General features: G+C 39.1%; 1 protein-coding gene across 1 annotated transcript in view; it reads right to left on the bottom strand.

Annotated features, from left to right (window-relative positions):
* Window positions 1–482: 482 nt before the first annotated feature.
* The window catches only part of LOC118665306 (collagen alpha-1(XXV) chain-like), a 58,109-nt gene continuing 45,747 nt past the window's right edge, over window positions 483–12,844 (bottom strand). The window contains exons 9-13 of the mRNA XM_036326708.1: window positions 8,375–8,437; window positions 4,487–4,555; window positions 3,672–3,716; window positions 1,619–1,663; window positions 483–680 (exon numbers count right to left, since the gene is read on the bottom strand). Coding sequence (XP_036182601.1) covers window positions 483–680; window positions 1,619–1,663; window positions 3,672–3,716; window positions 4,487–4,555; window positions 8,375–8,437 — 420 coding nt within the window. The remainder of the gene's footprint in view (window positions 681–1,618; window positions 1,664–3,671; window positions 3,717–4,486; window positions 4,556–8,374; window positions 8,438–12,844) is intronic.

The following is a 12,844-nucleotide window of genomic DNA, read 5'->3' as shown; positions in this document are numbered from 1 at the left end:
TAGAGGCTAGAATGCAGGAGTCTAAGCATGAAAAGGATGACTAGGATGCAAAGTGATGGAAACATGCCACACAGTCGATGGCTTTCACTTAATGGAAGAAGAAGAATTGAATGGTAGCAGTAATAAGAAACACCCAGAGAGGACTTATTCAATGGCAGGCATGTAGCCATTTGCAGCTCACAACAACCCTATCAGGTAGATACTACAGCTGTCCTCATTATAGAGTAAACTGAGGCCCAGGTCATGCATTGAGTAAGCACAAGGGCTGAGATTTGAACCCAGGCACCTTCAACTCCAGAACCAAAGGGGTTTTCATTGCTTTGCTTGGCTTGCTTTTCAAGCAAGGAGGCAAAGATTGGTGAAGCAAACACAAGGTTTAAACCAGGTAAGACTGACACATCTCTGAAGCTACAAAGGAAAGGGAAGATTGAAAATGCTAGGAAATAAAGAGGCTAAACTGGGGCAAGCAGAAGGGGATGGGTTCAGAACAGGAAGAGGGTGTGGTTTGAGCAGTGGAGCCCTCTGGAGTCCCTGGGGGGTATGGAGCTGATGATATTTATGCTCATCAGTGTCACTGTCTGTGGCAGGGAGCAGTCACTTGCCTGCAAGGCTTCATGGAGGTTGCCATTATAGTCTATGATCTCTGTGGCTCCTTGATCCCCCTTTTGACCAGGTGGACCCTATGAAAAAAACCAACCAACAGGAAATCATGTGGGTTAGGCTAGGATATAGAAGGGGCTTTGGCAAAAACAGAATTAGTAACTTGCAGCTCTTTGACCAGCAATTCCTGGCTAAGGCACAACTGCACTTTGGAATACATAGTCATGTTTGAATTTTGTCCTTATTTCATAGGAGGTGAACCATTTCTAACTTCCTTGTCTGTGCATGTTAAAGATAGGAAATATGACTAAAAAATAGGTCTGAGTCAATCTCTGAAACTGTTTTCTGAAAATTATAAAATGTAGGCCAATCTGATTCAACTTGTAAACATTCATTGGCTTTATCCATATTTATTAAAGCAACCCTAACCCTTTCTGGTCATTTACAATGCAAAGATTGCTTCCTCATTCTCTAAGAAGATAGAGCACTGTTCTTAGGAAGCTCCTGGTTTTCCCAACAGGAATAGAGTTCCATTGAAATAAAACCAAAGAGGGAATGCAAAGAAGACAAATATCTTTAAAATTTCTATCCTACTCATTGGCTCTGCCACTGAATTTCCATTAGTTATGTCCTAATTCCTTGCCCCTGTTTTAACAAAAGGCTCTGAAAAATAGGAGTGGTTGCTTTTCTTTGAGAAAAATGGAAAATTCTACTAGCTGGATGACTATAGGTTTGCTGTTGCTTGTCTAGCAGAGGGAAAGTAGATCAAGAGTTCTTTAGACCTTCTTCTCTTGAGCTCATTTTATGTGTTAGAATCTATACACTCATTGCTACTTGTAAGTGAAATTGAAAATAATATGAAAGGAGTGTATCAATAATAATTACACTAGTCTACCTCTGGTGCTATTATTGGGCATTAGTAGTCGAGGTGCCTTGTGAAAAGCCACATAGATCCATACTTTAATTCTGGGCTTGTGGGGGCATATGGGACAAAAGCTGGGAGGAGAGACACACTCACCCTTGGTCCCAGGGTTCCAGAGTCTCCTTTGTCTCCACGGTCACCCTTACACCAGTGAAAAGAGAAAAAAAACTTAATTAATAGGAGGACCAACAGTCTAGAAATATCCCAGATCTAAGGATGTATTTAATACCATACAGCAGCACCCTTATTACAAACTTCTGAAGTACAAAATGACAACTACAATAACCACTTACATGGCAAATGCTTCTTTAAGATACATCTTGCAGTGAATTAAAATCCCCCTTTCAGATAAGAGACTATCTTGGAACAACAATGCATATGTCAGCTCTTTCACTAGGGATCTTCAAAAGCAAAGCAAGTGGTTTCCATGACACCCAGTGTACAAAGTTACCCCTCAGACTGAGCTCTGTTTTTGCCTTTATATGAAAACTGGGGCAAAGGAAAAAAGAGCCAACCACTTTGGTTGTCTTTCCTCTGAGAGGTAATGTGTAAATAATCGAGACAGGGAAGGAACGGAGAGCTCATTCTGGGAGAATCAGAAGGGAAAGGTCACCAGCTAGGCCTTCCTCTGATGATGGAGATTTGAGGAAGAGTTTTCCTGTGGGTACAGGCATTTTAACACAGAAGGTGCTGAAGTGGACAGCAGCTAGCTGGGACTGGTGGGCAGGGCTGAAGGTCAGGGGCAGGGCAAACCCAGCTCCCTTGTCTTTTTAAATGCTAAATGAAAAACCTCTGAAGTTCCACTTATGGTGTTATTACCCCACCTGCAGAGACACAAGGAATAGTCCAAGTCTCAAACTGCATCCACATCACTCTGAGAACACTCAAAATTCTCAGAAGTCTCAACAGAAACGGAGAAGAGATTTGAACCTGTGTAGATTTGAAGGTTCTTTAAAACAACCTTAAATTTATAGAGACCTTTGTCTAAATGGAATTCAAAGCATCTTGATATATCTTTCTATATATTCCTATAAACTGGGTAAGGACCAATGAGGAGAAACAAGAAAAGGGATTATGATTTTTATCCATCCACATTGACCCATAATAATTACATTGAGAGAATAGAGAATAATTTCTGCTCTGTTTTCTTTATTTCTGCACCAATTTCCCATATTATTAGCTATTAGCATTTTAAATAACATGATTCTGCTAACAATGTATAGATAACGGCAAATATTATAAAGAACATGGTACAGAAAAGAATTTTAATTGGTGGTGAAATTTTAATGCAATAAAAGGAGTCAACTAACTTAAAAGCACAGTAGCCCTGGCCAGGTGGCTAAATTGTTTGGGGTGTCATCCTATACATCAAGAAGTTGTGGGTTCAATTCCCCATCAGGGCACACCCCTAGGCTGCAGGTTCAATCCCTGGTTGGGGTGCATATAGGAGGCAAATGATCTATGTTTCCCTCTCCTCTCCTCCCCTCCCCTCCCCTCCCTTCCCTTCCCCTCCCCTCCCCTCCCCTCCCCTCCCCTCCCCTCCCCTCCCCTCCTCTCCTCTCTCTAAACATACCCTATGGTGAGGACTTTTTTAAAAAGCAAAGTATAATTGGAATATTTATCACAAAGATAGCCAGGAAATGAAAATTAAGATTATACCATATATAAGTTAAATTAGGTACAGTACTTAATTTTTTCCAAAGAAACCATTCTATGAAAAAGGAAATAAAACTTCCCTTAAAGCAGTGGTTCTCAACCTTCTGGCCCTTTAAATACAGTTCCTCATGTTGTGACCCAACCATAAAATTATTTTCATTGCTACTTCATAACTGTAATGTTGCTACTGTTATGAATCATAATGTAAATATCTGATATGCAGGATGGTCTTAGGCGACCCCTGTGAAAGGGTCGTTCGACCATCAAAGGGGTCGCGACCCACAGGTTGAAAACCGCTGCCTTAAAGAATAGCCAGAAACACAGGAACACACAAAAACAAACAAGATGAAACAAACCAATTGTTCTAAAATATCATCATAAGGATGAAATTATTGGAAGAGTTTAATTTAAAACATGATTCTCTGTGGAAGAGGCCAAAAGCACAGCTCTTGAAGGCCTCATGTAACATTAAAATGATTGTCTGGTTACTGACCTTTGACCCCTTTGGGCCTCTAGTTCCTGATTCACCTTGTTTCCCCTATTACAGGAGAATATGAAGATGAAAAAGAGAAAAGAGACAGAGTGCATAAGAACAGAGAAAAGAAATGATCAGCGACATAAAAATGGAAACACTTCATTTTAACTGCCATAATATATGGCTCTGTGTAATGTTGGCTATTAAAACACTAAACATAAATATCATCATAGTATCACTGGCTCATTCCCTGGTCTCCCTGTCAACCTGCATTCCACTATAACTGAAGACTGCCCTCCCACCAGTGGCTGGGGAGAGCTCTGTGAATGATTCTCATTAGTCTCAATAGTGTTTGCATAAATTTCCTTTTCATCAAAGAGTAAATCATTTCCTGTGTATCTAGGATGGGCTATTAAAATAAAGTGTTACCATATTAGTTTGCAGGAAGTTTAGAGGAATAAAGATTGAACAGTCAAATAAATTTCAAGGTGTTATCAACAAGTTACCATCAAAACTAAATACAACACATATCAACATGTTCTCATATGTTTCAATACCTATTGAGTGATAATGTGTTAACGACAGTAATTCCCCCTTTACATTTGGATGTGTTATTATGTTTGTTCATCGAAAAGAGAGAAAATTAGGAAAGTTAAATTGTAAAATTCATTTTTTTAAAAGAACCAATTGATGTGTATTTCAATAAATTTGTGCATTTCAATAAATTAATATTTGTTGAGGAATTTTAAATTTTAGTTTTATGTTATAAATCAAGAGGCACACATTTCCCAACCAAAGAATGTTTGTTATTTTCCAACATAAGAATAACTGACCTTCGGTCCAGGAGTTCCAGGCTCCCCTCGCTCACCTCTTCCAGGAGGCCCCGCCTCCCCTCGCTCACCCTGTCACAAAATGCAAAACTGTAAATGGCAACCCTCCTCTCTCTCCCCCTATCCCCCGCTTGTACCTGTAGATGAATAAGTAAGTTGAATAAAATTAAAGAAAGCATATAATTGCCATGTATTTATCATGTATCCAGCACTGTATTAATCGCAACATGAATTATCTAATTTAATCAAACGACTGCTCAATCCATTGCATTATCACTTCCACTTGATAGATAAAGACATGAATTGGTAAATACCTGTCAAACACCTACGTAAGTAAATGGAAGACCCTTAAAGGGACCTGATAAGGGCCATCATGATGCCTCAAGTCAGGAATAGACATAGTTTTCATTCTGAGGCCACTTTCTCAGTACCACCAGGATGCAGCATGGCAAAGTGGTTAAGGCTTTGTAATGGCCATAACTTATCACATATAGTGGCCAGGCTTCTTGTAATCCCACATCCTGGGTCTGTTATTTATCAGTTCTGGGTTTCGAGGCAAGTTGGTTAAGTCCCCAAAGCCCCCGTTTCCTCTGTAAAATACAGAAAATTATAGTACTGATCTCATAACTTATAAATGTAGTACATGACACATAGGTATTACCGCTTTACTTTCTCCACAGCTCTGTGAAGTATGAATATGGCCACTGCCCCCAAGGAGCTAGTGACCTACTTAGACAAGGTCCACATAACAAAACAGTTAAGAATTCAGGAGTAGCATAAGGCCATATATGAGAGAAGAAGAAACCCCTGGGGTTTTTAATGGTCCAAACTGGCCCCCTGAGAGTGAGACTCGAGTCATGTCCTGAAGGATGAGTAGGTTGTATTTTATAAGTACTGCTGCTTATGACTATGCCCTTAATGAGTGCAGGAACTGCACAAGACACTTCACATGCTTTATCCTACGTAATCCACAGGGCAGATGAGAAAGGCGTTAGTATTCACAGTCTTACAGACGAGGCAACTGAAGCTCAGAGAGGTAAGTAACTTTCTCAAAGTCACAAAGCTTTTAAAAGGAAGAACAGTAAGTTAAAACTGTGCTCCATCTTCAACTTCTGTAGAAATATTTTTGTATGTGATCCTTTGAACATCTCTGGCCATTTTCTAAGGAAAAATGTGTAGTTGTGGAATTGCTGTGTCAAAAAGTATGAACATATTAGAAGTTTGCCAAGTCACCCTCCAGGAAGATGCCGCCGTTTTATATTCCCTGAGCACAGTAGGCTGTCTGGCTTCCCGCACGATGGGCAGCATTCAGTACTCAAACAGGTTGTGAATTCAGTCTGCTGTTAGCCGGGTGATACAGGGCTTTAAATTCCAAGACCTTTATCTGTATCAGTCCCTCTCTGGGAAGCTGTTATGGCTTTGCAGGCGAGGTGGGATAGAGCAGTGCAGGCATAACAGAAAACTCAGGAGGTTGCTCAGCATGAACCAACGGGGGTGGGACAGTGGAGAAGGTGGGAGGAAGGCAGGCACTTGAGGGATGCAGCAGACGGAAAAGATGCTCTGAGAGCTTCCCCGGGGATTAGAGACTGAAGCACTTCTGTTGACATATGGAATTTTTATCTTTAAAAAGTACCATATTTGGCATTTCTCTTAATATTTTACAGCAGAATTCTAAAATAGTAACTATAAGCTTGTTTCAGGGCAAAACAGAAAGCTTAGAAAATCATTTATCTGTTATATACCATAGGAGTGGAGTGGCTATATCTTTACCTAGAATCACTTTAAAAAATTACAATGCCCCTACTTGGTCACTTGTCACTTTCTGGATTTACGTAATTTGTTTGTTCACTTCTTTCTCTCCTCCCACCCTTCCTCACACATACTGGAAGGTAAGCTTCAGGAGAATAGACACCATTTTTGCTGCATTTAGTTTTCATTCTCAGGTACTAAAAAAAAGTCTGGCAAAAAAAATTGTTGGATTAACGAATAAACAGTATCACGCAAAGTATTCTAAATTATTGAGAATAACACTACATTTCTTTAGACTGCTGTAGGTCTCTCCCAGGACTGACGTAGATGCTGAGGACACAGCAATGCATAAACAGATTTTTAACTGCCATCACACACCTTCCTTCATTATGATTTCTCTTCACTGTGTTGGGGGGTAAAACACAGATTTATATTTTTAATCTGAATTGAGTGGGACAAAACCAGATTACCTAAACAACTGGGAAAAAATCTAGTGTTTGGCTGGAGGAAATGTTTAAATAATCATGACTTTTCCGTTATACCAAATTCATGTATGATAGGCAATTTAGCTGAAAAATAAACTTCACAATATTGCTAATAAAATGAATATCCTATCTACACCCCTTCTTGTAGAAATACAAAACAGGTTCAGAACATTCCTCATTTTTATTGGGAGTTCAGAGTAGTATCTGTGATAAGAGGACCTGGTCTGTAAAATCAGGCTGGGCTCCTCATGAGCAGTAATTAATGGTGAGTTTATGGCCCCGCATCTGGGTCTTTTTTGAAACTGTGGAATAGCTTAACGTCGGTGAACTATAGAAGAGATATTTAGAGCTGACCTCCCCTCTCTACGGCCCGTGCTTCTTCTATATTTCCTTGCTTAGCAAACCCAATGCCACCACCATTTAGAGATGAGTTAGCTCCAGCCTGGTTCTCTGAAGCATTGACCAGGCAGAGCTTTGAGCCTTTAACCAGGCTGCCTTCCTTCTCTGGGGCTGAAGCCTGAATAAGTACACCGGCTCTTATATGAACACAGAATGCTCCCTCTCTCTCCACCCATCACCTCCCCTCTCTTCCAGAAAGTGTGTTTCTGTGTGAGTCTGTTCAGGCTAAAGCAGGCATTCCTCATATTTTGTTAATAAGCCTGACAGCTCATTATGTGAAAATGAAATTGCTTGAAAAAACAGCACTTTTGCGTACATTCGACCCAGTGCCCCTTGGGCCACGCATAGTTTCCATTTACTGGGATTAGAGTTACTTTCTCTTGAGCAGCGGGAATGAGGACGCCTCTGTCAGAACAGACCACGAACACATTTCTCTGGCTCCCGGAAATCAGCCTGGTTTATTTCTGGCGAATGCAATACACATGGAGGCAAAGGCGGCTATGGGTTAAAAATAAAAAAAAATGTAGTTTGACTTAATTTTGCCCCTCCTTTGATTCATGACTCTGTCCTGAGTAAAGTTCCTCAGAGCTGTACATTTTAATGTCTTACTGGGTAGATAAAAAGAGAACGATAGGCCTGACTGTATCCGCAGCAGCATAATTTTTATTTGGCGGCATATAGACTGTGCTTTTAGAGCCCTCTCTAGGGTTGCCAAATGGAAGATCATGAGATGGTTTTCATTACAGGATCTTTCTGCAAACGTTATTCGGGATGGATCCTTTTGGGATGAGGCACTTAGGAATCTCTATGACATCAGTACTCCTTGAAATCTAGGGAGTGATGTGGGAATAATAATAATGTTTGATTTACAAGTTTGTCCTAAAATCAGCGATAAGGAGGGGGAGTTGATGAGTTCTATCTCCCCTCCTCCGAATTCCCCCACTTTTCCATATGGCCAGGAAGCTCATAGCACCACATCAATTTAGGAGCAATTTGGGGGACAACTGGAACAACTAATATATCCCACCTTCCTGTTGTCTTGCCCAAGGCTTTCTAACATTAACTTCCTGTTACTCTATTTAATACGGGGCCTCCATTAGAAGTGTTAGAATGGGTGACAGGCTGCTTTTATTCTTTATGAGGCAAACAGGTATGGTCACCTAAATAGTAAAGTTACCCCCTATTTTTTTCAACACAATGGACAAACATTTTATGACAGAAAAATTCAGAAAGAAAGGAAGGGAAAGATTCCACTCACCTTTGTCCCTGGTAAGCCTGGCAAGCCTGGCTCCCCTTGAGGGCCAATGAAACCGGGTTCACCCTTTAAAGAGATGGGCATGTGAGACTGTTACCAACTGACAGTAAGTAAGTAAGTAAGTAAGTAAGTAAGTAAGTAAGTAAAGTTAAACTGATTTCCTTCTATTGGGATCTCACATCTTTGATTGCATACAGCTTTTTTGCTGAGATCCAGCCACTGCCAATAAAATTAAATAGGTTTTGAGCAATGAGAATACTTTGAGCAAAGTTTTGGAGAAGCTTTAGAAAGTAAAAGTGGCAAACCACCCAGATCAATGTCTTTATAATTTCCTTTCTCATCTGTTGTCCTGTGGTTCTTAGCATTTACCAGGTCCAATTAATTATGTTTGGGCAAGTGTGGTAGGTAGCCTTTAAGATAGGTGTAAATGATCCCACCTCTTGGTATTCATGCCTTTGTGCAATGCCCTGTGCTTGAGTGCAGACTGGAGTTAATGACATGTCTAATTAACAGAATTTGGCAGAAGTAATGGGATATCACTTCTGAGACTAAGTCATAAAAAGACTGTGGCTTCCATCTCCAGGGGGTCTTTCTTGTTCTCTCTCACTTGGATCACTTTCTTTGGGGAAAGCAAGCTGCCATACCGTGAAGAGCCCTTGGGAGAGGTCCGAGTGGTGAGGTCAGAGGTCAGCCGACAACCTCATGTGTGAGCTTGGGCGGGGACGCTCCACTCAGATGAGACCGGAGCCCTGCTAACAGCTTGACTGACCCCTCATGGGAGACACTGATCCAGAGGCACCCCGCTGAGCTATGCACAGATTCCTGTTTCTCCAAAATGGTGAGATAATTGTTTGTTGTTTAAAGCCAGTTTGGGGGGTAATAATGATATGCAGCAATAGATACCTGAATGTTAGATGTGGCTAGGGAAGAGATTCAGGAATGTTCAGCATGACAGAGAAAATCTCTCTCCTTGCCCTACCTCTGTAACCTCTTCTCCACTTAGAGGAAACCCAGTTGTGGTATACTAAAACATATATTTGGTCTTGTTCCTGGTCCCTTGCACAGAGCTCCTTTGAATTTCCTGAGTGATAAGAGTAATAGGAGCATCTTTTGTTATTCTTGACAATCCCTTTTCAAACATACCTGAGTTTATGCTAATAAGGTGACTGTTGGTAGGCTCCTAGATAGCTCCAGGATGGAGCTGTGATAGGAGGAAACTTTCAGCCCGTTGCCTCCTCTCACCATCTCCAAAGAGGGGAGAAAGGCTGGAGACTGAGTTCAATCACCAATGGCCAGTAATTTAAGCCATTGTGCCTACAATGGAACCTCCATAAAAACCCCTAACAAAGGGGACTGGAGAACTTCTAAGCTAGTGACCACATCCATGTGCTGGCTGGATGATGCACCCCAACTCCATGGGAACAGAGGCTCCTGTGCTTCAGACCCTTCTGACCTTACCCCATGTACCTCTTTGTTTGGCTGTTCATTTTTATCGTTTATAGTAAACTGTAATATTAAGAATGGCATTTTATTGAATTCTCTGAGTTGTTCTAGCAAATTATCAAACTAGAGTCAGAGTAGGTTGTGAGTACCCTTGAATCTGTAGTTAAGTCAGACAGAAGTCATGTAACCAGGGGCCCCCGTTCCGGTGATCTACGTCTGAAGTGAGGGCAGTCTTGTGGGACTGAGCCCTTCAACCTGAAGAGTCTGATGATAACTCTGAGTAGTTAGTGTCACAATAGGATTGAGTTGTAAGACACAGTTGGTGTCAGAGAATCAGAGTTGGATAATCGGTGTTGGAAAAGACACTATGTATTTGGTGTCAGTGTTCATATTTTCTTGACTAGCCATAAAGTTTTATTTTCTTTTTAAAAATGTGAGCTCAAATGTAAGGCAATCTAACTTCCTAAAATCGATAAAATAAAGTTTTAAAGTAAAAAATGTAATGGCTGTTCCCATAAATTCTCTCCCCTCCCCCTCAATGAATTATTTCTGGAACAGTTCCTAATGTTGATACATTTGTTTTTTTTCCTGAGGTTGGGATATTTCAACATTTTTTTTTTGATACTTGGAGTTGCATTGCTAAAATACACTATATAAAATCTTGGGTCTTGGGCGAACAAAAAACTGCTATCACCACCACCAATGTATCAGACTGGCATATAACTCAAATGGATTTATCTCTGGCTCTGATGTGCCTGGTACTAGTTTAAGAACAAAACAAGGTGGAGGGGAACCAATGCTTTATTGTAAGTTTATTTTTTGTGAAATGTCTATAACTCTATTCTACCTGTCCCCATATCCTTACACACATTGGAAAGAAGAATCTAAACAAAAAATTTTGGGTGGATCTCTTAATGGTCTAAAATGAAAATCAACTATATTCAGAGAAATCATGATGACTATTCTACTTCTTGTAAAAGAGTTTAACTTGTTACTTTAAACAAAAAAATCATATGGAATACATTTATTTACAAGTAAAATATTTCTCCCAATAAAATTATATATATAAATATATAAATATTCCCTCTCCACCCTCAAGAAATAAAGTTGTATTAAAGTCAATGTGAATCATTAGGAATGACTTACTGGCATGGAAACATAATGCAAGTTAATAGGTTGAAAGTTTACATGTAGACAAGACTCTTGCAATATCTTCAAGTAGAAATAAAATGATCTCACTGTTTAGCAAAGCAATAGAAGCACCATTAAAGCATACTAATAAAAGAGAAGAAAAAAAGCAAATGCTGCAAAAATGTATTTCTTATTCATGTTAGTGCTTAGTTTATAAAAAGAAGTAGCATGCAGTTTCATAGTTCACAAATAAACAAATAAGGCTTTGTGATCTCAGTCACCAAAGTGGCCCTTTCTTCATTTTTAGAAAATAGAACATATTTTATCCCAAGTAAATATATAAAAAGTTCCTTTAAACAGAATGGTCAGAGGAAAAATTTAAGAAAGCATCCACCATACCCATGTACTTATTTATTTCAATGTATTCAAGGGGAAGATAGCATATTTAACTTTACGACCACAGACATATTTATTTAATTCCAGAGCTCTCAGTGACTTCAGAGACAGCTCCATCCTCTCCATGGGGAGGAAATAATCATTGGTCTCTTCTTTGTCTCAGGTTTGAAGGACATTATTGAAGTAATTAAGGCATAAATATGTCTACTCATGATTCAGCTGGTTGCACTATGTTTTACCTTTCAAAACTTACAGCACTTACCCTTATTAGTGTACATTGATACACTTCAGATTCCACATGTCACCTAAACTTTAAGAAACTACCACTTGCAGAATTTGGATTAGTATCAAAGAAGAATACTCTTAATTTTATGAAAAGTCTTTATTAAAATAGTCTTCCCTGATCCATTTACCTATCTGCATGTGGCTGGTTCTCCTGTATATACTTCAACCAAAACAACAAATTGCAACAGATAGAATGCAGAAGCAGAATGAGAATCTAGCTATTTTCTATTAAGCCAGATATTAAAAAGATTTGCAAAAAATAAAAAAAGTCACTTCTCTTCCTCTTTTTTGAATATTCAGTTATCTTTCATAAAACACATGACCAGTTTTAATTAGCACATAATCAGTTTTTTAAATTTCTGGGTTTTAATTTCTAGTACAGAAATACCAATAGATAGGACCTACATAAACAAAAACTCTTTTAATCCTGATTTGTAAGTGTGTAAAGGGATTTAGAGACCAAAATGTTTGAGGACTATTGGTACAAAGTCAAAGAACTGAATTAAAGCCTGATTTTATAAGCTGGAATCTTGACCTGCCATATAATGGAAGATTCTGGCATCATTAATGGTGGCTTAGTCAAGACTTATTATAAAGATAATGTAAGCAAAGCCCTTAGCACTGTCTCTATAATGAGGCAAATGAACAATAAATGTTTGTTATTATTGTTGCCCTTATTACTGGCTCAAAAATTTTGGCTATCATTATTATTAGTAGTAATAGTAATATAAGTATTATAGCTTCCCAACTAATTGGTGATAGACAAGGTGAACGCTTGTTTCTCTATAACCTGGATGGGGCTGTACTCAATACCTCTTCAACTTCTTTCAAGAAGTAACCCTAAATTTTCTTGTGTGAACATATCATTTTATGACAGAATATCTATCTTTTAGAGCACTTAGGATTGCAAAACCCAAAGTGGGTAAGGTAGAGAAGTGACAGATTTACTATGAATGAATTTTCATCTTGTTTTCATCTTCTTTCAAAGAGAAAGAAGAAAATGGTCATACCTATTGAATTTTCCTAAATAAATGTAATCCTTAAAAAAAAAGTCTTGCCTCTTTGACTGATGTAGAGATTAAAGGTTCTAGAATCTCCTAAAAAAGCCTAACAGAGAGGCTATGCCAACCTACAGGTCTATGAATACTTTAATGTGATAGAAAAGCAAATGACTATTCTACTGTAGTCACAATGCCAGTTAACCAGCATAGAAGAAGG

Source organism: Myotis myotis, unplaced genomic scaffold, assembly GCF_014108235.1.
Source record: "Myotis myotis isolate mMyoMyo1 unplaced genomic scaffold, mMyoMyo1.p scaffold_m19_p_1, whole genome shotgun sequence".
Taxonomy (NCBI): Eukaryota; Metazoa; Chordata; class Mammalia; order Chiroptera; family Vespertilionidae; genus Myotis; species Myotis myotis.
This window is presented reverse-complemented; position numbering and strand designations above follow the sequence as displayed.